Consider the following 25,652-nt stretch of genomic DNA (forward strand, 5'->3'; position numbering starts at 1 on the left):
GAGAATGGAGATAGTCAATAATTATTTTCCAACAACAAAAAAACCCTAATCAGGCAGAAAATTTTTGATAGCTTTCATGCTGCCTGACCTACGCTGTTATGTCCAGGCCAACAGGAAAAAGAGCAGCAGCAGCAGTTTTGGAGGGCATGAAAGTAGACTCACAGAATAATAAAATAATAAAGTAAATTGAAAGGGTGAGAAGGTATAAAAATGCAAATTAAAATAGATTGAGCATTTTATGAAAGACATCTGAATGATTACCACTTACTGGTGAAATATAACTCATTATGTAGCATATACTAAATATTTTAAATAAAGAAAATAATAGGGTCAGGTCAAAAGATTTACAATCCAATATGATAAAATACAAAATGAGACAGAGGGGAGCTAGAACATTTGCCAGGGGAAGTTATGCATGTCTGGCATAGGGAACAATACTTGGAATGAGTGAGAAGAAATGTTCGTGGTGCAAATTAATTGTTTTTAAAGAAAGCATTTAAATTAACTTTTTAGATACCTGAAAGCCTTTGACTGTGTATTTTAAAAGAAGATCTTTTGTTTTGAAAACCTTGACATTATATTCCCCTAACAGGAACAATTAACCAAAAGCATAAACTTACAAGAAATTTTACATATAAGATCTAGTGTTGCACTTTCTATGCTTAAGTAGATTGCTCTCTTGAAATAAGAAATTTCAGCTTCCCTTCCTCATTTTCTCCATGATTAGCCACAGACTAGGCAATTTATTATTCTGCATTCTGGTGTAAATATAGATGGCCTCTGTTTTTTAAAAAAAATGAGTTTATGAGAAATGAGTGCAGGTACACTTGTCTGAAAACAAGTGAGATAGTGGATTTGAAAAATAATGGAGGCGGCACTGTCCAACTGTTTTTTCAGTGCATTGCCTTTAATAGTTGAAGTAGCTCTGCCTTCTACGTGTCCTGCTTCCCATCCTGTAGGTTAGGAAGATCTTTGCCAGCTGCTTTGCACCACCTTGTGACTTATGAGAATTTCCCCCCCAAGAAGGCTGTCCAGGTTCATGTAACCGTAGCCCTTGAGAAAGAAGGAGGATTTCAGTTGCAGAAGGAAGAACGGTTTGGTCAGTTGCATTTTTAATTAAAATGAGGCAGTGGTGGAGAGACTGAATTTGCAGGACCACCTACAGCAGGAGCATGAGCCTGTAAATCCAGACCAGCTGCTATGAAGTCCACAAACTAGAGATGCACCTAGGCGGCTCCATTTAAATGGAGTGTAATACTTCAGTTTCATAGTTAGCATGGTTCATGCTGCTCTCTGAGTGATCTTATTCCATATTGTTTCTCAAAAAATCCCAAGGTGGGATGCTTTCTACCACTTCTCAAGAATGAGAACAGCATGAGTGATTTCACCATTGTTAATTTTTTCAGACTCTGTGGAATAAGCTGACCATCACTTTAATATTTCTTTTTCCCCTCCTCTCTTCTACACCAAGTCATTATCAGAAGAGGACCCAAAGTTTATCACAAACATGAACATGTACCTACCCTTTTCTTCTTTCTAGCACATCACTTTGAACAGCACTGAACCTTCCACAAAACACACACAGGTGTTGAAGTGTGTTCCCATACTACAAATTTCGGAGCAAGTCAACGCCTGGTAGAGCAAAGTGCTGTTTGGAGGATTTACATGCAGCTTGCTCTGCTCAACAACAAGGCATTTGTGAGTTGTTCTCTGGCATAGCCAAATGGTCTTGCAAACACAGGTAATCCTCTAAATACCAGGATCTGTGAACAGTGCAGTAAAATAGTTATTTTCTTGAGATCATTGATGGAATTAAAAGTCAGTTAGTATCATTAAATCTTTTACCGGTACAACTGACAGAACCTGAGACTTTGCAGGTAACCCTGCCTACATTTAATAACATCCCACTGAGAAACAATTTGTTTTCATGTTGGCATATTTATGACTTTGTCCTCAGGAGTCACCAAATGGGCAATAACTACCCTTGTTCTCAGCCAGTTAAAAACTGGAAGATCTGCTCTTAGTTTTTAAACTCCAAACAATTGTACCATCCTCATAAGCACATTAAATACCGCAGTAAATGTCAAGAATCCACAAAAATCTTTTAATGTTTGCAAGTAACGCACTTTCACCACCACCAAGCAGACTGTACTTCTGCCCCTTTAGAGCAAACCCCTCTGGCCTCCAGCAGTTCTCTCAGGGTATATTCACGCAGATCTTCTGTTTTCAGTCTGGGCCCTGGCTCCAGTCCCTGGGTATTGAGCTCATCTTGATTACGCCCAAAGCTTGCTATTCTGTTCTCTCTGCAGCAACGGCTGTGGCAGTTAGCAACCACGCTGTCCTGCTGAAACAAAATATTAATACAGTGCAGCCACATGTCAAATAAACCGTATCTTAAATGCAATAGAAGACGGAGTAGAGACAGTGCCTGCTTCTCCCTAATACTGCCATTCCCCGAGTTTAGGAAAGCCAGATTCCTTGAGGCTCCTCCACACACTCTGTTTGTATCTCTGCCAACCTGTATTCTTAGAGAACTACTGGCAAGCACCACTGCCATTGTTGGGATCAGACCAAAGCGCTGCATAAGGTTTGCATTATATTGAAGACAAGATACAAGATCTTTGAAGCCAGGTCCATTCTTTGAAGTTTCAGTGGGCACCAAAACTTTCTTCCTCAGAAAGTCACTACAGTGCTGCTTTGCCCTTTGCTTAGCCTTTATTAAGCTAAACCAATCTATTCGTACAAGAAAGCTTTTCAACTGTGGTGTGCCCTTCTCAGGCGCTCACTCAGCTGAGCTACTGCAGCCACGTCAGGGGAGCTCCCTTCTGACACAAGCCCTCTGAAGGCTGATGGACACACTTCTGTTTTCACACTCAGCCACTGCCCTTGGAGCTTTCCGTTAGATTCTGATTTCTTTTGGCAAGATCCCAGGTGTTGTTAGAGTAGACAGGAAAATTGCTGTTCTTGATAAGGTCAGAGGAAAACCAGTTTCAAGATACAGTAGTGTACGTGGAACTGGTGACATTTACAGAAGAAAAAAGCCTGGAGATCTTTGTACTCTCTCTTACATGAAAAACAGTATAAATTATGATGGCACTCAGGTTAGTGAAAGGATGTACTTTACAGAAAATAAGAATAGAGTTTACTTGATAAAGCGGTTCTCTAATGGAAAAAAGCCAATATTGATGAAAATCAGGAAAGAATAATGCATAAACTTGCATACTGATACTTAAGACTTGGTTTATGAAGACCAGATTTTCCTTAAATAGTGTTCATAACATATATTCATGCCAAGGAATGTGCACTACTCCATAACTCCATATACTACTCCATATATTGAAAAAGAAATTGTGGACATTCCTTATTGCACTAATGTGCTACTAACCATCTTCCAAGGCTAGGAAGAGGGCATATTGGATAAAGAGAGCAGCCCACTTTTAAGGCCCTTCATCGCTAGTGTGATGAAGAAACTAAATTATAACTGAGACTGACCATCACTTAAAAAAACTTTGGACATATCTTGAAAAAAAGCTTGTGCTTCAACATGGTTATGCTTCGGTTGTTCCTCTTGCCCATGTTTACTTGTCTGCATAGAACATTCCCAAATTGTCCAACTATCCTTAGTGAAAACAAGATTTGCCTCTAGACTTTCATTATTTCTGTCTTCATTCAGAAATATTACTAGTGAACAAATTAGGAGATGAATTCCAGCGGTTTGAACAAATAGCCAGGGAATCCCAATTTTTGGCAACAGTATGGTATTCACAGCCTTGAGCAAGTAATCAGTCCTCCCTTTGAAGCAGTCGGAAAATACATTGATGTGTTTGTGTTTAAAACCATTCAGTTGTAGTGGTTCTTGTCAGGAAAAAACCAGAACATTCTACTCTGGTACTTTCAAAGTGCAGGGATATTTTGTTTTTAAACAATTTATGGGTTTTTTAAATAGTTTTTTTAAATTATCTAAATCACCTGGCTTTTTTTCTGGGAGTGAGTTTTGTTTACTGCAGTGTTTTAAACTTTAGCTTATTTTTGTCATCACTACAATTCCAGAAAAAAAAAAAAACAACAGTGAAAGTTTTTCACAGGGTGGCAAAATCCCTTATCTGCAGTGCTGGATAAAAACATATTCTGTTCTTTAAGTGTGTGGTAAAGATTGATTCATGTCCTTTGCAAGTGCAGTGACAAAACTCTTTTAACAGCTGAATAACAGATGATGGATTCACTAAGCTTGGCTTACAATCTACCTCTGTCAGTTTTGGTATTTTGATATCTTTTGCTCTGGTTCAAATGGAATCAGCAAATTCAGAAGGTGGTGAGCTGCGGATAGGAAGAGCTCTTTTGTAAAGATTTTTCCAGATTTCATAAAGTTTGAGGAGAAAGACTGTGGAGTTTTCTTAATGTAACTAAAACATTTTAGCCAGTTTAAGTCTTAAGTAGGAAGTGACTGGGCACCTGCAAGAGCCCTTGCCCTGTATAGAAGTGGGGAGCACATCACCCACAATAGCCACATCTAGAGAGGGGAGAAGCAGCAGCAGCACAATGAAGTCTGGTCCAAAGATTAACACGAGGGTACTGAGCTAAAGAGTATATATATCTCAGAGACCTCTCACCAATTAATTTCAATAGCATCTTTTGACTTACTTTCAGATGCTTTGTGATGAAACAGACTTTGGTGAGTTCCTCCCTGTTCCCAGACTGTTTAGGTAAAAAATATTGATAATGTAATCTAGCCCAAATTCATGGCTTATCTCAGCAAAGTTGGTATATGGAATTGGGAAATGTTCCAGACCTAATTTTCTTTATGTTGAGAAAAGCTGATAATTGTTCTATGTGCACATCTGCATGTTTGAACGCAGTCATAGTTGTAGTTTTCTCCTTATTCTTTGACATTATGTCAAGTGGTTTTTTTCTTTTAATAAAAAGGAAAAAAAATCTGCGAACAAGTCCCCAAAGCCCAATCATCAGTCATAGTAAGCATTTTGTAAATTCACACATAACCATGCTATTTCAAAGTCCTTAAAAATCCTTAGTTGCTGCTACTGTCACGTGTTTTCTTGGTTTTGCTAAATGTAGTATATAACAATATAATGAATCTGTTCCTTGGGATCCTTATGCCCAGTAATATGGTGGCATGAATGTAGTAAACTAGCTTAAAAGAGCATTTCCCCATTGTTTTCAGGGATATACAAAGAACAGCTGGATGTAAACTTCTAGCATGTATCTCTGTAAGATAGTCTTGCTAACCAATAGGCTGTAATATGTGGTAATATTAAATGTAGTGTAAGGTTGAGTGGTTTTCCTTTTCTTGCATTATCCTATTCTTGCCATTCTTTTTACTGTATCCCATTCACAGCATTGCGTATTTTGGTGATAGTTACAAGGCCAAATTCCATCATAATCCTCAGTTTTTACTCGCTCATAAATTTTTCATAAAAAAATTCCAAAAGGCCTGAGATTTTTGCAGTTAGACTTTGCCCAGAGCCTGTTTTATTGCTAGTTTGAGGAAGTATAACCTAATTGTTTGAAGTTCAAGCACACAGGAAAACACCAAGGTTACATACTTTGCAATCTGAATACACTGCTTATGTATTTATACCAAAAACCTGGAAAATAAATTGAAATTGAACTGAAGACAATTCAAATCATCCATGCAGGCTCTTTAGAACTGAAACATAGGTTCAGAATAGAATGCTTTTTCTCCCAAAGTTTTGAGCATAACTAGGGAATTGCTTGGTTTGAAATGGCTTAGCATCTGATGAACAAGACTAAGAGGTGCTTTTGAATGTTTTCATCATTATTTTAATCCTAATACAGTCCTTTCATGTGTTTGAAAGTTCCAGTAAAAATGACATACAATGAACTCTAGTAATGCCAAGTTATGTTCACTAGTTAATAGGAAAATACAAGTATTAGGAAAAACTACAATTCTAGCAGCCACGTCATCAATGTAACCTTTCAAGGTATTACATCTTTTTTAATCTACACATTCCTTAGCAATGGTTCCTAGTTTCAACTTCTCCTTCCTCCCCTCCCTCTGCAAGGAACTCAGCACTGGTCATTTTTCAGTGTAAAAATCTCTTTTGAAGGTTTTGGAAACACAACTGGAAATTGTATTGTGTGCAATTTCTTGCTGCTTACATATATGCCATGTCTCAAGTAAAATGCTAACATTTTTGCTGAGTATTCATGTATTTCACAACTAAGTGCTGTTATTTCTCAGTTATTTTAGTTTGGTCCTGGTAATGCCAACTATTGCCGTTTTGAGTATGTGAGGTGTTACTGAGGTGTATTTTATGTACAAAGGTCTGTTCAGCTACTCATTTAGCAAAAACAAGTGTTAGTGTTCATGTTGTATGCCCAAAGCTAGGTTTGCTAGTGGAACTTGCACATTTACATTTTTGCTGAGGTTATTATTCTGTCAAGTTATAGAGCCAGCATGCAGCTGACCTTTATAAACTGAATCATAAACTTACTCTGTTACTGTTGTGGCTTACCACAGTGCAATCCCCCTCCAGGGATGCCCTCCAGGGCATTCCCCTTCATGCCCCACCCTGGGGTGCCTGTCACCTCCAGATGGAGGTAGGGGAAGGCCCAAGGACATTGTCGGGGCATATATAAATCGGGCAACGATGCTTTCTTCATCCTATATCAAATAATAGGTTACTGTGCAACACAATTTCCTGAGCCATCAGTGTCCTCTGTCTTCCACTCAGAGGGACTTTTGGTTTTAATTCCTACTTGATACCATATCTTGTAGGCAGACCCTCTCTGGGGAAGACCAGGGCGGGGAAATGGGAGAACAGAGTAGAAAATGGCATTTATTAAGTGTTTCCTACTCACCTCCCTGCTGGGTGTTTACAGGCTTCTTAGCAGAAAGAACACTACCTCGCGCTCTGCAAGGTCACAGATCTTAAGGTCAGATTGCAAAAGGCAGTTCAGCAACACTTGCCAGCAGCCATGCTATAAGCGCTCATTAAGAACAGAACATGACAGCATCAGCCCACGATGTGAGTGTACCAGTTCTGGACAACTGAACCTCATAATCCTCCACGGTGAAATGAAGTCTGACCCCAAGACCAGGAAAAGTCTTTTCTATCACTTCAATTTCACTTCTGCCCTTTTTTGCAGATGAAAAAGACCACTTTTGTGGATGAAAGAACAGTTCAAATTCTGCAGTCAAGCCTGTGCTTCTGCTGAAGTCACTGTAAGAGTGACAGCTGCAGTAATGAATTTCAATATGAAGATTATATGAACATCCCCCCCATTCCTCAAAGAACTGGCCAAGACTGTCATGCATTTCACACAGGCTTGTTTCAGGCATCAGGTAGCAACTGCTTTTGGTCATGAGTGGCTTGGATTGATATTGAAATGTTGAGTATTTCTAAAAATTACAAATCCATCATCAACTGGATCTGAGCAGCTACTTCAATACTTCCCAGTTCAAGTACGATATGCAAAAAGGTGCCCTGGCCTTTAGGCTTTTAATAACACTTATAGGAAGGGTTCAAGGACAAAAGAAACTGCCAGGTGTGGAATGGGATTGATTCAGTGACCTCTTGAGGAATCTCAAGCCACATAAGTCCATGGGACCGGATGGGCTGCATCCATGGGTACGAAGAGAGCTGGTTGTCATCATTGTGAGGCTGCTCACTATCATCTTTGAAAGGTCATGGAGACTGGGGAGGTCTTCCGTGACTGCAGAAAGGTAGATGATGCACCCATCTTCAGAAAGGGCAAGAAGGACGATCTAGGGAACTACAGAACAATCATGGAATGAGCAATCTTGGAAGTAATTTCTGGGCACAGGAAGGAAAAGGTGGTGACTGGGAATAGCCAGCATGGATTTACAAGGGTAAATCATGCCAGACCAACCTATTTACCTCCTGTGATGAGATGACTTCATCTGTTGATGAGGGGAAAGCATAGAATGTTGTCTACCTTTAGAGTCAATTAGGTAGTGGAACAGATTACCCAGAGGGGTTGTGCAGTCTCCACATGGAGGATTTTAAGACCTGACTGGACAAAGCCATAAGCAACCTGGGACCTCCCAAAGTCCCTACCACTCTGAATTATTTTATGATAACTCTCAGGATGGATCTTTTCCATCTTCTCCGTAGAATTTCCTCCATGTAATACAGTTCATATCAGTCTATGTATTTAAAGTCAGTGTATGTGCTACTATTCACCCCACATACCAGGAAAACTACATAAAAGGTTGCCTCCCTAGTTTTAACTAAACAAGATCTAAGACAATTTGAGCAAGAACATCACTAGACGGGATGTGACAACATTTTTTTATTGTTTTAATACAAGTGAATAGATTAAGAGATCTGAAATGTTGTAAAGCAATATACATACTGAATAAATAATATGCACAGGAGAGTAATGTCTACATTATAACACTGGCTAGTATTCAGAATACTTAAAATAAATCCAGTGACATTGGATAAAGTCCATAAAAATGCTATCCTGTCTTCCCTTGTATGAAATTGTTCAAGTATAAAAAAATCCAATACAGTGTAAAATATTAAATTCCATTTCGGTCAAGAATAAAAATTGCAAGTATTGTAGTTTCACAGGACAATGTAAAGCAGCATTTTCTAGCAAAGGGAAAAATAGTCAGTCTACATACACGAGTGAGAAAACGGCACTAATGTATTTGAGAGGTCTACATGAAAAACTAGTAGAGGGAAAAAGAATGAACTAGCAATATTTATTTAAAAACCTAAAGTGTTAATTTAAGAGTACCCTCATACAGTGCACATACTGAATTTAAATAAATCCAAGTCAACATCCTTAGTTAATTAGGTTAATATTTAATATGCTACATCTAAGCCTACTAAATAATTTATGCCATGAGATGAATACATAATTTTACAGTGTCACATCTAAAGTCGCTTTCTTTAGAGCGCAGCATAGTAAAACTTTCAAAATAAATATTTCTTTTTAAATAGCATAACAATTAAGGCACAGTATAAATCACATACCATTAACCCTTCAAGAACTGCAGTCTTGGTAACAAAAGTCACCTTGTGTACTGTATGTTTGCTAATAAATATTTTAAATATAATCCTGAAATAGATATTAAAATTGTACAAATGGTTTCAGAAAAGAAAATTCCCTTAAAACAGTTCTTAAAGGTTTTAATTCATTAAGCTTCTTCCTGCCTTTATTCACAAGTTACGAATAGATGCAATAAATAGAAAGAGAAGGCTGTTGTAGTAAAGGGCTGATCCTATTTTAGAATCAGAATAGCTGACACCAGCAGTTAAAGTTTCCCAAAAGTGAAACAGGATGGGGCGAGGGATTAGGATGTGACAAGCTCATCACATGAGCACGAGTGATGTATTCTGTCCAGAACTGTCTGTGTTATTGATTGTCTCTACAGCTGTTGCACCCCTTACTTCCACATCACTTGCTCCATAGTTCCACTCATCCAGAGGACAGAGAAGAAAATAACTTTGGTGCCTGTCCGCCATCTTACTAGCCGGCCATCTTCCTTGGGTTGTTCGATGCCCGTTAGTGAGACAGTGAGAAGGTACTATCTCACGAAGACAACTTCTGAAAGCTAGAAAGGACAATCAGTGCTTTAAGCTTGTTTCCTCTTAAAATGGATAAAGATTACATATTGCTGACTCAGTTTTTCCCTGGTTCAAACTTTTCAAATACCATTTTCTTACTTATAAAAGGCAGTTTTGCTTCCCTGATACTGTAAAAAGTACACCTTTGCTTTTTTTGGTTCTTGTTTGTTTGTTTGAAAATATGAAGTCCCATTGCTACTCCTGCCACTCTTTCATGACAGTACAGTATTTTTTTTTTCCCCCATTTTCTTCTGGCTTGATACTTGAAACTAGACATGCCGCACTACCCCTCCCCTCTAACAACATGATTTGGATGCATACTGTATGAAGACAGTGGAATAAAAATCTTTAGTTTCGCAATAGCATCGCTTTCCTTAAAGCTCCTTAGTTAATATCGATTGTCTCTGATTAACTACGTATACTGGAAGGCTGAAAAGAGGAAGAGAAAGAGCGAGCTTCCTTCAGGAGTCCATCTGCTATTGCATACGGTCTGTCTGCAGCTGTTGGGGCTGGTACTGGCCAAAAGCAGCGGCAGCCGCAGCGGCCGTCCCAGGCGCTGCTGCGGTGATGGGCTGCTGCACCGCATAGCCGTAGCCCCCCGCCGCCACGTACCCGGCAGCGGCAGCCGGCGAGGCAGCGTACGGGTACTGCTCATAAGCGGCCGCGGCGGCCGAGTACTGGGCATACGCAGCTCCGGTGTAATCGATGTAGGGCGTAGTGGAAGCAGCGGCTGCTGCGGGCTGAACGTGGGGAATTACCACTCCGGGCTGCACAAAAGCCTGTGGATAGACATAGTGAGCAGGTATCCTGTTGAAAGATGGGAGAGGGAGTCAGAGTTGGTACGCGAGTCAGCGCCTAAGCGTCATATCCATACTCCGAACTAAAACAAACTCAATTTAGTTGTTGTTATGTGCATAGGGTTGCCACAATAACTAGACTCAATGGACCAATTACCAGTTCACTGGCCCGAAGAGATGCATCGCTCCAAAGCACAGCATTATAGCTGAGTTAAATAGGAGTGTTTAATGTTGCTTGAGGATATCATGTTTAATGCTATTAAAATCTTTGGAAGGACCAGGATTACTGATGTCCGTTTTGGAACAACTCTAAAGGAGTAAGCTGGATTATCCCATCTGGAAAATTGCAGTATTTGTTTTTCAAATCACCTGTAAGCCATTTTTATTACCCTGCTTCTCACTTAACTACTCGACTCTTAGTAAAATTATTTCCTGCAATACTTTTATTATTAGTAACTGAGCAGTTTGACAGCATCACTGTAAGGAGTTTGACAATAGCCAATGAGGCAACAAAATAGTTGAACCCTGACTTTATGTAAAGTCTTCTCGGGGCAGGGGGGGAGAGTGTATTGTGGCAACCCTACTTAAGTTGCTATGCAGACTCAGCACACATTAATTTCTCTGCAACCTCAGTCACCCTTATTAAAAATAAGAAAAAAACCAACACAGGCGACAAAGGAGTTTAAATAAAGTTCACAAGTGTGGTAAACACAGCAAGAATCACACTTTCCAAACGAACGATAGTGCAGCTCACTCCGTCACAAGAGGCCATTGAGGGGAAGCTACATAGATGCTATTAAAATCCATAACAGTGACTCCTAAGTACATGTGCATCACACTTTTATAAAAGTTCGTAAGGACACAAGGGTCAAACCTGTTTGATTATCAGGCCACTGATGTCCTGTTTTGTGCCAGCTTGTTTATTTCTATGCAAGACATACAGCATAGAGTTTTTTTGGGAGGTGGGCATAGGATTAAGTCTAAATAGATCTGGTGCTTAACAAAAGCAAAAAACAAATTTACAGCTTAAGAAATAACCATTCTGAACAGATCAGTACACACACTTTCCCATCGTCTCCAAGCCACAAAACTTGCTTCCTTGGCTTGTTTACTTAGCCCTTCAGTTTTGCAAATTGGTTGTATTGTTGTCTTAGCACACAAGTGTACATACAAGTTCATCTCATAGTTGTATTTCATCATATAATATGATTTTTAAAAATAATATACTCAGTATAATTCTCATTTTACATTCGTAACCCTGTCTTGCATCTGGATTTCCACAGAGAAGTCCTTCATATATGCAACTCCTTTCCAGTCAGTGAATCTTTACAAATCCATGAAAAACAGCTTGTGCAGATTTACTACTACTTCGTACTGAACTTTACCTTTACAGACAACTCTAAAGACTGCACCAACCTTTTAGCGTACTGTAAGCACAGATGCAAATTGCAATGGTAAAAACTGTCCTCTTTTCTCCAAATTCAAGATTTAATGGAAAGGGTTTTTTTGTTTGTTTCATTTTTAAAATAACTTCACAATTTACTTAAATGGTCAACAAGGAAACATTTCAATCAGAAGGGACACTGTCAACTAGATTCATAGCAAAACATAGTTTAAAATAAAGTGACAGTCAGGCCTAGGTTTCTTTTTAAGAAAAAAAGAGCTCAGTTGATTGAACAGGAATATTAGCAGAGAGAAATGTTCAGTTGCCGTGTTTAAGACATGAACACCACAATCATAAAAACCCAACATGTCAATGAAATTCATTTCCTACTGTGTGAAGGGAGAAATGAAAAAAAAAAGTGACAAATAGGGACTGGGAAGGGAAAGAAAACATAAAACAAAACCATAAGTTGGGTTTTTAACACTCACCTAATTTATGAAGTGATTAGCCAGAAGTGCATTTGAAGCATACTTAAGCTGGCTCTGTGCATTTAAATACACATCATTACCTGAGCTCTCCATACAAAACGGATGAGCATAAACAAGCATTTTGTATTGGTCACCAGTCAAGTACAATCCTAATAAATATAACACCATGGTTTTTAAGTACTAAGGAAAGAGGTTTAAAACCAAATTTGAAGGCACCAAGAGCCTCTTCTGCATCAAGAGTCCATTTAACACCACATCAAAGGAATCTTTACATGCAGCATTTATGGAACAGAGTAATTCTAACAGAAGAGACAATAAGCAAGCTTATCTAGCTGCTTGTGTTGACTTGAACTGATGTTACTAAGGTTTTCTGAAGACATTAGGACACTCGGCCATATCCTTGCACAAGACAGAAAGATACATGTGCTCCCACTTAAACTCTTGTGACTTGTTTTATTTAAGCCAAGAAACTAACAGGTGGTGAAGTTATGAAACATTATCTGTTTGCCACATCTTACCCTACAATAAACATAAACCCTGTGCAAGCTCCTCACCACCGTGCCATTTCACACATGATGATTGACAGCATAAGCTGCAGTGGGGCTATTTTTGATCATCTGTCATGCTACAACTGTTTTGAGTCAAGTAAAATGGCTTTATATGGCCAAAGTAAATTTCTACCTAGCGCAAAGGCCAGCACGTGTATATCTCAGCCATTCAGAATCCAACTGCTTTTAATGCTCTGCCAGGTCAAAAGCTGAAAAAGCAATTCCCAGTTACGCTGGATATCCTCAGTATCCTTAATTTTAAATAAAAGCTGCTGCTTTACTTTTGAGAGTAAGAGTGTGAGAACTGTACATGGTTTAAGCTTTCTTTGCTGGCAGTAGTTTTTATTTTGAAATGTGTATTTACTATTTTACGCTTTTGCAATAAAGGAAAAGGGAAGCCACATTTAACTTTAGCAGTAACTATCTTTCGGCTATTCAGAACTGAATGGCATACACTCCTGCGATGTGCCTTAAGACTTTCATTGTTGTTATAGTAAAAGATTGTGTTTAACTAAGACCTCAAAAATAATCCTATAAGCAATAATAAAGTGAAAGCTAATTGTTTCAAAAGAAAGAAAGGACTTTCTAGACTAATGCAGAGAGCTGTGGCATACAGAAATTCAGCAGTAGTAGCACATCATTGACTCTCAACATTAAATTCTTGTGAAAGCAGATATTTAACTTTGAATGAAATGTTTTGCTTTGGCCCTTGCGTGGCATCATCTGGTTTTGTAAGCATAATTAAAGAGTAGATTTTCACCAATGCACAGCTTTCCTTATAGCAGAAATAGGTTACATAAGCATCAAGTCATACAAGACCCTTAATATGCTTCCTTTTAAATTTGTGCCTGATACTATTAAGAGGACATTTAGCATTCTGCAGGTTAACTTCTGACTGTTCCAGCTTCATTCCCTCTTTCCAGATTATCCTTAGTCTAGTATTATACAGGTCTTTTGATCATAAACTCAAGAGAAGGCTTTTCCTTCTCTCGTAAGAAAGGCAGAATTGCCTAACTCTTGGAAGATAATACCAAGCAGGTTGTATCAGCAAACCATTTGATAATGAACTTAGTAACTTTAGATTTAAGTCTGGCCTTACTAAAAACAGTGGGAATGTTCTCATTTTGATCGAGGTACAAGTTTTAGACAGAAAATAAAGGGAAAAAAAAAAAAATCTCTCCACAGAACAAGTCATATCCTATGCCGATACCTCCATGTAACCCCATGTTTTCCCACCAATGTTAAAATAAAAATTACATAAGCAAAATGAGAAAAGCTATGTTAGGAGGCAAAGTCATCCTCCCCCTCCATAAATTCCTGTTGAATTCAGAGATAGTATTTTAATAAACAATCCTGAAAACAGAGCTGTATAGATAACCAGTCCTGTGATCAAATAGCTTTCTACAAAACACACCAACAGTAAGATAGATGCCGAGTGTAAAGAGCAGGGAGAAATGTTATTTGGTGGATAAATTGATCTCTGCAGCACTGAATAAAGAAAAATTCCCAGCATTTTAAATGCTTCATGCATTGAAGCTAATCTAGTTTCTGGCTCCCTCCACCACAATAATGTTGTACTTAATTCAGAATATTGTACTTCTGCATCTTCTCAGTAAAAAAGTAATGTAACATAATCCAATTATTTTCAGTTTCTTGTTTGATAGGTGGGGAACCATATCAAAACACTGCTGACCATACCAGAATATGGCAGCACCACACTAATTTGCAGTCTGGTAGGAAAAAAAACCCACAAAACATTTGGAGCTTTTGTGTATGGATTAGTAGAGTATTGGTAGTGAATCACCACTACGACCCATTCTACACAGCGTGTTAGTAAAGTGTACTTTTAAAAAGCGCAACTGCACAGGAGGAAGAAAGGCTTTAAGGTGACCGTGTATTTCAGTGCAGTCCATGTAACATCGTCTAACAGTGAAGTCTTCAATAAAAGTAGATTCAAGTAAGCACTGAAACAACCCCTCTTACTGTCAAGAAATGTAGTGAATGAGGATGTTCATTCATCCTAATGAATGCTGTTCTTCGAATGCTGTTCTTCTTAATCTGAACTACATTCTTTAGAAAAGGTACAGGTCATTGGAAATTTTGAGGAGGAAGCAGGATTAGTCATCTCCTTTGTTTGCAAACAGTAAAAGAAAGGCAAAAGCCACAGATTAAAAATGACCAATTTCATATATACATGACCCTGGGACCAGCATTCCTTTTCTTCAGATTTATGTACATTGCATTAGAAGTAAAACCTTATTCATCCTGCTGGAAGAATTTCCCTGACCTAAACATGATTTACATGATCTGTTGTTGGCTCTGGGTAAGGAAAGCAAGAAAGAGCCCTACATTTGCACAGTCCTTTTAGCAACGGATTGCCACAGGTTCTCCTTTTCTGTTGTGCTCAGCAAATACTCAGTCTCTCCACGGCTGATCCCCGGGCAGTCCACTGGTTCCTCTTTGCAACAAGTGCTTTAACAGCTCTGGAGACAATGCACTCCGCCTCCTGCCTCCCTTAGCACAAGCATCATAAACTGATCACTGTATATACACTGTTGTTTCCTCACACTTCAAAGAAGTCAAACAAAATAGAGTCTAATCAGAAGAAGAAGAAAAAAAAAAAGGAAAAAAAGTTTTCCACAACCTCCCCATGGGTCTCTGCAGAATCAACATTCTCTTAGAAAACTACATAAAGATTCTAGGAAAACTTTTTCCTACAGTTTTGAAGACAGGAACTGTTTCCTACCATTTTTACAAATCAAACTACTGAGAAGCTATCACTGCTTAATAACAGCTAGGTACAATATTCTAAAGCTATTCTAATCAAATAAACAAAATACATTTGTGACATATTTTCCCTACTTTATTGTTAGCTTACTCATTAATTAGCAAAATGCATTATTTTGCAATGAGTTTCTCAGTCAGTGTGCATTAGTGAAGTGACACTGTATGGAAACTATAAAGGAGACTTCACCTCCTAATTATATGCCTATAAGAAGCAGGAGTTAGATCTACTTAGCAATAGTGTACTCAAGTAAAGGAAAAATGCGCTACATATTAAAGACATGTTGAAGAAAAAAAAATCTCCAATTAGAAAGCCCAAATGAACGCACATTGTTAATAAAGAGCTCCACACCCCTCCCAAGAACAACACCCCCCCCCAAATTATGAACATGCAAGCAATACGTTGATTTACTTAAAAATCAAGAAGTCACACAATTCAGCACTCACTACAAAATATGGTTAAAAAAGTCACAGGCTACAGCTTGAAAGCAAGGAAAAAAAAAGGCCCTTTGCTCCCCATGGCAAAGTCACTCCTCAACAACAAAAACAAAATTAAAAAGACCCCCCCCAAAAAAACTTTCACTACAGCTCTTTCAATTAAATAAAAGCACACAGTTTAGCTATCAACACCACTTCATTACTGTAATAAATAAATTAAAAAAAAGCACACGGAGGTCTATTGACTATATGAAAAAAACATACATGCATCGTTAATCACCATTTTAGCTTGTTTGTGTTTGAGTCTACTGGTTACAGAGTTTAATTCCAAACAGAACTATTCCACCTCTTATCATCATATCCTTCTGATCAGTTATCTTAACTGTAAACGATCCCTGTCAGATTAGAAAGAGATAAATAACATTGAGTCAAGCTGAAAAAAGAGAAATGGGGCACAGCAATCTTGCATCAAGTCATACCTCCTTGTTTTATCATAGGGTCATACGGGACTGGACTGCTTAGGTGGAAGGGACACGTCCCACACAACTTGACTCAGCTGCGGCATTTAGAACATGACCGACAAGGTGAGCGCATTTATGGGTAGACATTTATAAGTCTGAGAACTTATGCATTGCTGTTGAGTTTATAAGGCTGCTACTGCAAGAGGCCTTCAAGGATCATACTTTTTCTTTCCTTTTTTTAAAAAAAGATTTTTCCTCCCCTGTTTGAGGTCCCATTGAACAGACTTACCCAAAAGGCCTCTGTATGAGAGCTGGATGAAGCTGCTGGACACCAAAGGCAAAACCTACCAACAAAAACACATCATATTCTCTGTATGGGTGTTCCTTTGGCCACTTATTTATGCTATATATACACACACACACAAATGCAGAGTGACAGCCTTCACTAACAACCTCCAGTGATGAGAATTTTTGTAGAACCAAAAATTAGAAAGCAAAATGTATCAATCCGTATGTATACACACACACACATACGTGCATCCAGAACTTAAAAACAGTAAAGTGCGTTCTTTCCTAGAGATGTTTAGAAGAATGACTTTTTCTAAACAACAAGCACAAGGTTTTCTTTCATATTTTATTTCGTGCTCCACTCTGGTCCCTAACTTTAGCCGCTGAATGATTATATGGTACTTTCTATGCATCAGTGTATTTGTGTACCTTCTACAGACTTAAATTCGAGCCATCTCTGCTCATGAGGACTTAGCATGGGGTCAAATCCTAACTTCATTTCTGTTCTTCAAGGGCCCAAGCATAAACCCCTTCTTTCCTTGGTGGGCACTCAATTACTCACACAAGTGTTCCTCAGGCTGAGCACACGGGAATTCAGAGCAGCCTCCTATAGAGCACAAATGTGCACACACTCTGCGCTCCTGTCGCTCTTGCAGCGAAGCAGCAGTTTGGGAAGTGGCTAGGACATCAGATTGGCTCAGATGTGGTCTTAAGAAGAGCCATTTCATTTTCAAGTCTGCATAATAGCTCCCATCTGTTTGAGGAGTTTGCATTAAGATGTTGTTTGTATTAATAAGACCGCACACATTGGAAGCGATTCATTCCTAGGCCAATCTTTCCCTGCAACGATACTGTAAATGGTCAGCGCCACCACATTCCCAGCAGTAGGAATAACCACTGAAGTGCCTGAGCTGTGGAAGTCTTCCTGGGGAGCTGCAGATATTTTATCTCTGATTGCTTTTGGTTTTTAAATAAGGCACGTGTACAAAATAGCCAGAAAATTACCGCACGCTGCATTTAAAAATCAAAACCAAAGCACACCCAAACAGCGAGCGTACTTCACGGAAGAGCAGGACAGCACTACCTTTTTTAAAGTTTTACCCTCTTCAGAAACCTGAGGTAGAGAGAGAAAAGCCGTTCAGGGCCGCTTCCTCACCTGGCTGCATTATCCGCGGCTTGGCACCCAGGTACGCCAGGTTCACGTTGGCTTTCCTGCCATCGATGATGGGGTTGGGGTCTTTACAAGCCCTTTCAGCGGCAGCTCTGTCAGCCATGGTGACCTTAACGGGCGATGCTGCGCGTTAGAACCCTTTCCGCCGGGAAGGAGAAACCTCTCCCCCACGGCAGCCACCCAGCTGCCCCCCCTCCCCGGGCGCCGCTGGGGGACAGCCGGGGCAGCGAGGGGCCCCCGCCCGCCGAGCCGAGCGGAGCGGAGCCGAGCGGAGCGTCCCGGCGGCCGCGCCGAGGAGCGGGCAGCGGGGCGCCGGGGGCCGCTGGCCGGCGCAGGGCGGAGGGCGCGGGCCGGGCTCCGCCGCCGGCAGATAACCCCCGGCACGGCCGTATCAGGGAGCAACAGGCGCGCTGCCGGCGCTGCGAGAAATTAGGCAATTCCTCCCCTCAATCTCCTTTTCCAGTAATGACACCCCCCCCCCCCCGCCTCTCTCCAAACTCCCCAGCAGGGAGAGGAGGAAAAAAAAAAAAAAAAAAAGGAGAAAACGCAAAAAGCCAAAGTGCCCGACAGCCCCTCCCGTCCCCCGAGCCCGGGGCTGCCCGGCTTCTCGCAGCGGTGTGTCCCGTCCCCCCCCGCGAAGTTCCTCCGCGATGCCCACGCAGCCGTCCACCTGCCCCCTCCCCGGCCGCCGTTCCCCCCGCCCTGCCCCGCGCCCCGGCACTTACAAAGCCGTATCCCCGGGACTTGCCCGTCTGCCGGTCGGTGATGACCACCGCCTCCTCGATGTCCCCGAAGACCTCGAAGTACTTGCGCAGGCTGGAGTCGGTGGTGTGGTAGGGCAAGCCCCCGACGAAGATCTTGGTGTAAGTGGTGTCCTTCTGCGTCGTGTGCATCTTCCGCCCGGCCCTGCGCGCCGCGCCGCGCTCTGCACCCACGCGTGGCCGCCGGGGCGTGCGGGTCCTGGGCGGCGAGACCCGCTTCCAGGGTCAGCCCCGCTCTTTTTTTCTTTTTTAATTTTTTTTTTTTTCCCTCCTCCGCTCTGCCCCCCCCCCCCGTTTCCCCCCCCCCCCCGCCACCCAGTTACAATGCGATTCCCTTTTGCCTTTGCAAACCCAGCTTCCTCCTCCTTCAAGAGCGGAGCCCCGCAGCCTCCGGCGGTTTTGAGGTAGGTACCGGCAAAAGGAGGAGGGGAGGCCGGGCAGCGGCCAGCCTGGCGGCCGCAGCGCTGGAAACGAGCAGAAGCAGCAGCTGGAAGAGCAGCGCAGGGCCCGGGCGCTAACAACTGAGTGGCCTCCCGCCCCCTAAAAGCCACCGGGTCGGGCACTCTCGGTTCCTCCTCCTCCTCCTCCTCCTCCTCCTCCTCGCAGGGGCGGGGACGGCGGCGGGGCGGACCCGGCGCTCGGCCGCGGCCCAGCCGGGGCTGACACACAGCTGTTGGCAACAGCTGGATGCCCCCGTCCCCGTCCGTCCCCCCCACCGCCCCGTGCGGCGGGAGCTGGCCCTTGGGTCCGTCAGGGGAAGGGGCTGCTTCAGGGGTGCCCCGCGGGGAGGCTCGGTGCCCTCCGAGGCAGGTTTACCCCTGGCTTGTGCAAATAGGGAGTGCCGGGGGACAGGGTCTTGTGGGGTCAGTCACCACTGCCCGGCCAGCCGGAGAGCCCACGGGCAGAGCCGGCTCACTGGGAGCTGGCAGTCCTCAAATGTTTCGATCCCTTCCAGAAGGCTTGTGGCGAAAGCCCTGCCACCCGCGCTTACCTCTCACCCCAGGCTAGCAAAGCTATGGTGCCATAGCACTTCCTTTTTTACTGTTGTGGTGGTGATGGTGGTTGATGGTGGTGGTTCTTGTTATTGGCTTGGATGCGGGATGAAAAAAAAATGGTGAAGCTGCTTGCCTTGTTTTTCTCTTCTCTTGCTGCCTTTACTCTGTGCTGGGACTGGGAAGGATGCAGAGGAACAAAAAGAAAGGAACGTCTGTGTGACATGGAGAGGCAGAGGACTGTGGGAGTTGGGGGGAAGGGAGACTCACAGGGAGACAGGAAGGATGGGAGGAAGGTTAAAGATTGGGGCAAACAGATGTGCACATGTGTATAGACTTCTAAACCATTCCCTTGTGGTCCCAAAGTCTTGATAAGTACTGGTGTCTCTTCTTCCTCTTTCTCCTACTTCCTCTGTCTGTTAGACTTTTTCCTGTGAAGTCCCTCTCTCCCTTAGAAAATGGAGCAATGCACCAGTTTGCAAGAGGGACTTTCACAAAGGTCTTCAGCCCCTCCGGTACCAAACGTTGACCATAATGACAACGCTTAGCCCTAAACTTAGGCCCTGCTTGCCCTATATCTAGCCTGGGCCCCATTTGTTTTTTTCAACAGTCATTATCCTAGTTCTAATGGCCTGTACAATACTAGGTCATGCTGTCACTAGAACTAACCCCAAAGACTACTTGATCCTTCAGACTCTCCAGATTAAATCATTTGGTTTAATATGTTAGGACTAACTCAGGTTGAAGCCTAGCAACCCTAGCAGCATCCAGACATAAATGTTGCTTTTCAGCTCAAGCTATGACAAGCCCTCAACCTTGGCCTGAGTCCAGTTAGGCCAGCTAACTCTGCCCCAAAATTTCTTCTGGCATGGCTCTCATGTTGATCTGGAACTTGTGTTAAAACTGACACTCCAACCACTTCTGTTCCAAGGGCTAATCGTAACCTTAAACTCTGGCCCAGTGACCTGAACTTAAATACTAGCCCAACTAAAGGTGTCAGCACTCACTAGAGCACTACAGCACACATGCCGCTTAGGAGTACATTTAGCTTCTCAGCCCCTTCCAGACCTGAAAGATGAACTTCACCTAAACCCAAACGTAGCCCATCCCATCACATTCCCTTTCCCTTGCTGTGCCCAGCACTCCAGCATGTCTTGCGGCATCTGCAGGAATGGTGAATTAGCCTAGTTTTTCAGTCATTACACAAACTCCTGTATTAAGGCCAGAAAAGCAACACTTGAGTATCCCAGAACTAATTGCAGCTGTATTTAGGAATTCACCTCTTTCATCCCAGACACATGGCCCAAAAAAATTTGAGCCCAAGTGGAAGATTGGTGACTTTGACAGACTCAAACCCAAAACCTAGCCTTTTGGTCTAACAGCAACAGCAGGTCTTCCAGGATCCAGAAACAAAACCTAACTTCCCACATCTATATCCCAACAAAGGACAAACTTCTTGCATTCTGATAGGCTTCAATCAGGCAGCCCTTGTGCTAGCTTGAGTCATTCTGTCACAAGTCCAAACACAACCACAATACCATCATTGCCTTGAAGTGTTTTAAGAGATGTCTTAATAAAAACCCCACAGTTTATTTCCCTCCGATGTCCCTAATCTGCTTACTATTTTTGCAGCCTTTACAGGTTCCTGTAATGAACAAGCCTTTTCTGGTTCTTCTCTCCTAAGGCACAAACCTGATTCCAGCCAAACGTAGCCTTAAACTAAGAAAGGTAGCCCCCACAGCAATAGACCTAACTGCACTACTTCACTACCTTAATGCTACAGGTCTACTGACCCTACAGGAACTGAAAATATATCTCCAGCCCAAATTCTTGCCCATTAGATTTTTCTGTGTGCCAAGCCTCATCCTATTTCAGTGGTGCCTACAGGATTCACATATAATATCAGCAGTTCTTGCCCTGCTTTTCCTAACCTTAAACTGAACCGTAACTATCATCCGTACCACAGCCACTGCAAAACCCAGTGGTCCTGGAATCACAGTTTTGTAATCTCATTTCTCTCACACCCTAAGCCCAATCTTCAACCTAACCATAGTTTAAAGAGCTGATGCTGCTGTCCTGTGAGTATCCTGCACAATCTCACTAGTACTTCCATCCTTGTTTGATATTCCCTAGAGGATTAAGATGGTCACACCATTCTCCATCCAGTTCTCAGACCTAAGCTCTGTCCCTAAACCTTAACAAAAGAACTGTTCCTGCTATGATCCAAAGTGTACATGTACAGCCCAATTTTCATCTTACTCTGGCAGGCTAACACATCCTCTTTTCTAAAACTGGGAGAAGTGACCCTGGCTGTTAACAGATAAAAATATATCCTGTAAGCTATGCTACAACCATTCTACTACTGTATTAGCATCCTCAATTTAAGATGGCAATCCCAATAAAATTCAGGAATAAATACAGTTCTCTGGCCCATTCTTTCCCCTAACCCAACCGTATCACTAATCACAACCGTATCACGAGAACCCCTACTATTGAGGGCTAACCCCTCAAAATTCAGTTTTACCCTTTCATCCCTGCCAGCATCAGACCTCTTCCTACTTTGTTGGTCCTGACAGAACTAGGGTGCAATTTTCCAGCCTTAGGATTCCTCAGGAATCCTAACCTAAATCCCAGAGAGGTGATACCTTTCCATTCTGCACTTAACTCCAGTTCATTCAGTCCATTGTCAACACAAGCCTTTATTTTTGCATGGCATACCCTATGAAAAACAAGCACAGGCCTCCAACTCTTAGATGATCTTTACTATCTTATGACCAAATTGGGCCAATTTGGTGCTACCAGCACCAGTCTATATCTTACTTCAGCAGACCTCAGAAATAAAAATATTTTCCAACTGTTTCTCAGTCTTAATCATCACTTTAACTCTAGGTTTATCCAAAGATAAAACCTTGCCCAAGGTTTATCATCTGGAAATCAATTAAAGACCATTTGAACACTTTAGTGTTCAGGAATATGTTGTGTACTTCTCTCCTAAACCATATGTTAACCCCAAATTTTAGGCTAGTATTAACCCAAAGGAGGTGATCACAAACACCCCAGAAGGGTAGTTCTTTCAGATTACACCCATTTGGGGTATGTTCTGGCCTGATTAGGGCTTGTGTCTTTGTGCTAGGGTTAGGGGTCAGTACAGTGAAGATTGAAGAGCGAGGTTCATCTATGGAACCCGCAGGTACCACGGGAACCTGTTGAAGCTGGATGAATTTTGAGATGAAGATGAGTCTAAAGTTAGCTGTTCGTTGGATGCTGTTTACCTGGCTATGCTGGATGTCTGACTAAGTTTGCAGTCAGACTAATGGGTTTGAAGATTTAAAGGCACGGACTGTACAGCACCTATTGTGCTGCAGGAAGGTTGGTGGGCAACTTCACTGATATCGTTATCCCAATTGCTTGAGATAATATGTATTTTGTGGTTTTGGATGGGTCACCGGGATGACTTACTGCTAGGGATCTGGTTGTGACTTTGGAATGCAAATAAATTTATTCCCATATCCTGAAAATTTTGCGGTAGTGCTGCCACTGGTGAAAGCATGACAGTTCAGGCAAGCAGTGAGAACATGTGGAAAGAGGGATGTATAGGTAGGGCATTCCTGGGATAGATGTGAAACTGGGGTTCCTAAACCCATAAAGAGATTTGGAAATTGAACCTGGGTCACCCATGTCCTGGTAAGTACCACAAATAGTAGACCACTGTAAAATCTGAGAGAAGTATCGGTATCGTAGGTGGCTATTTTGGCATTTTCAGGATCTCAGTTTTGAATCCAAGTAGAATGTAGGCACCTAGGTCCTGCTTCACTGTTTTATATTGCTGTGAGTCTCTCTCAGGTATGTCAGTATTGTTGCTGAAGGCTGTTGTAGCTGACAATTACCTTCTGTGTAATTTTAATGGTTTTAAAAAATATATCTAAAGCTATACATTAAAAAGTGGTCTAATGTTTCTTTTGGAACCTAGTAGCATGACTTAACTGGAGGAAGCCCCAAAAGCTATGAGTTACAAGTAATTGTTTTTATTCAGAGATTTTGCGGTTTTGCTGTCAAGGTAAGATAGAGTAGACAACTTGCCAGCTTACCAAATGTTACCACTCACTGGTATCAGCGTAACTGTATCATCATGCTTTTCATTTATTTATGAGCACCATATGCCTGTCATGTCGGAAACCAGTTGATGTCATGTGTTCATTCATTAGGTTTCTGAAAACAACAAAGACCCCTGATTATGTTGCACAGCATTCATTCTTGCTAGTGCTTTATTTCAGTAAATAATAGTGGTCTTCAGAACATTCAGTACACCATCAGTTAAACGCTGTTGGAATTTCTCTATATGTTTATATATACGTATACATACACATACACATTTTATTTGCTGACACTATTATTAGAACGCCTAGAGCCTAAAACTCCATGGTTTTTAGGTAGGGCTGAAAATAAAAGTAATTTTTCTGTTAACTTAGTAAGACCATCCGTTTGGTCAGTGAGCCTTACATTTCTGCTGAAGTTCCATAATGCCATTGCTCCGTGAAAGCATTTGGCTAATAACATTAGGCACGGTTTTGTCTGCTAATCTGTGCACTTCCAGCAACCACATCCCATTACAGAGAGGAGCAGAACGTCTAACCTCTGCTTTGCTCAGGGTATGTTACAGGGGCAAGAGTTTGAGTTTGTCTGGGGAAGCATAAAGTACAGTAGTAGGTAGTACACTCATTCTTAAACAGATCACAGTGTGAGAAACTTAGAAACCTCATCATCTTCTCACTCATCAGCATCACTCTTGCTGATGTACAATCTTTATCTATGATTCGTTCTTGAATTGCCTATTTCTGCTAAAAATTTCCTAACTGGGGAAGCTTCCACCACCTCTCTTCTGATAGTGTGTCCCCATTATAACAGATTTCATCATAGGATTTTTTTTTTCCCTGAAACCTGTTAATCTTACTGTTTTCCAAAGTCCCTTTTGCTATAGTGTCTGAGCACTAATCCACATGATTTTTGACTATTGTAACCTCTTTATTCCCAATTAAGTCACCAAATGGTGACCACCAAGGGTAGTTTCTATGTGACAGGAATATTCTTCCCTTTAAAGGGCAGTGGAGGAGGTGACACAGAATTTCAGTGATTCAGCAAACTAAATTCAAAGCTTGTGAAACTGTGGGTGCAAGACATATTGCCTATATATAGGAAAGTAATAGGCATGTCAGGTGAAGCAGGAGTGAATGGTAAGTGTACTCAGAAGATCGAATGCATGCATAAAGGTTACAATGAGCACATGCTGTTGGTACAGGAACACATGGAAAGGAGTGGTAGGGGAAAAAAAAGGGAAAGGGTTTATGAATACCAAATCATGAGTGCTATACTGAACAGTGCTTCCCAGTGCTAGAACAGGTCAGAAGGTAGAATGAGGCTAGTGCCTGGCATGAACTGAAGTTGTCCTATGATGCTGTAATGGAGGGAGCGCTGATGCCACAGGCTGAACCTGCAAAATCACAAAGCTCCCACACTCGCCATGTGACACACTGAGAGTCAAGAGAACAATGATTCTTAATGGTGACAACAAGCAAGGCAGTTGTGCAGGGGAAGAAATAAATGTGGATTTGCAGACTATCTGAAGCTTAGAAATTGGAGTGTGAAACACCAGACTCTCATACTTACCTGTCCTGGTCACGGGCAACTGAGACAGACATCTAACAAATCTGCATAATCCCATTGATGTTGATTTGTGTGGTGTAATAGCTGGATGACTGTATGCTAAGCACACTCCTGTGCATCTTTAAAATGTTGTACACCCACCCCTGTCGTGATACCTGACGGGAAGACCAGAGCTGCCTGCTGAGCCATATACACATAGCCTGGACTGATACAACCACATAACTCATTGCTTGCTTGTATTTTGTATGCAGAATAGAAGTCCTGGTACAAAGCATATTGCTGAGAAAAAAATTCTCAG

General features: G+C 41.7%; 1 protein-coding gene across 2 annotated transcripts; it reads right to left on the reverse strand.

Moving 5' to 3' along the window:
* Positions 1-8,280: 8,280 nt before the first annotated feature.
* RBM24 (RNA binding motif protein 24) lies at positions 8,281-19,273 on the reverse strand. 2 transcript variants are annotated; one of them, XM_030041906.2, is made up of 5 exons: positions 18,666-19,273; positions 17,926-18,049; positions 16,771-16,825; positions 10,194-10,388; positions 8,281-9,568 (listed from the first exon to the last, which is right to left on the reverse strand). In XM_030041906.2, the coding sequence occupies exons 1-5, from the start codon at positions 18,831-18,833 to the stop codon at positions 9,547-9,549; spliced, it is 564 nt and encodes a 187-aa protein (XP_029897766.1). In that variant the 5' UTR covers positions 18,834-19,273; the 3' UTR covers positions 8,281-9,546. The 2 variants fall into 2 exon arrangements, with proteins under 2 accessions (XP_029897766.1, XP_029897765.1); XM_030041905.2 differs by having other exon boundaries at positions 8,281-10,388; positions 18,666-19,270.
* Between the last annotated feature and the right edge of the window lie 6,379 nt (positions 19,274-25,652).

Source organism: Aquila chrysaetos, chromosome 18 (assembly GCF_900496995.4).
Source record: "Aquila chrysaetos chrysaetos chromosome 18, bAquChr1.4, whole genome shotgun sequence".
Lineage (NCBI taxonomy): Eukaryota > Metazoa > Chordata > Aves > Accipitriformes > Accipitridae > Aquila > Aquila chrysaetos.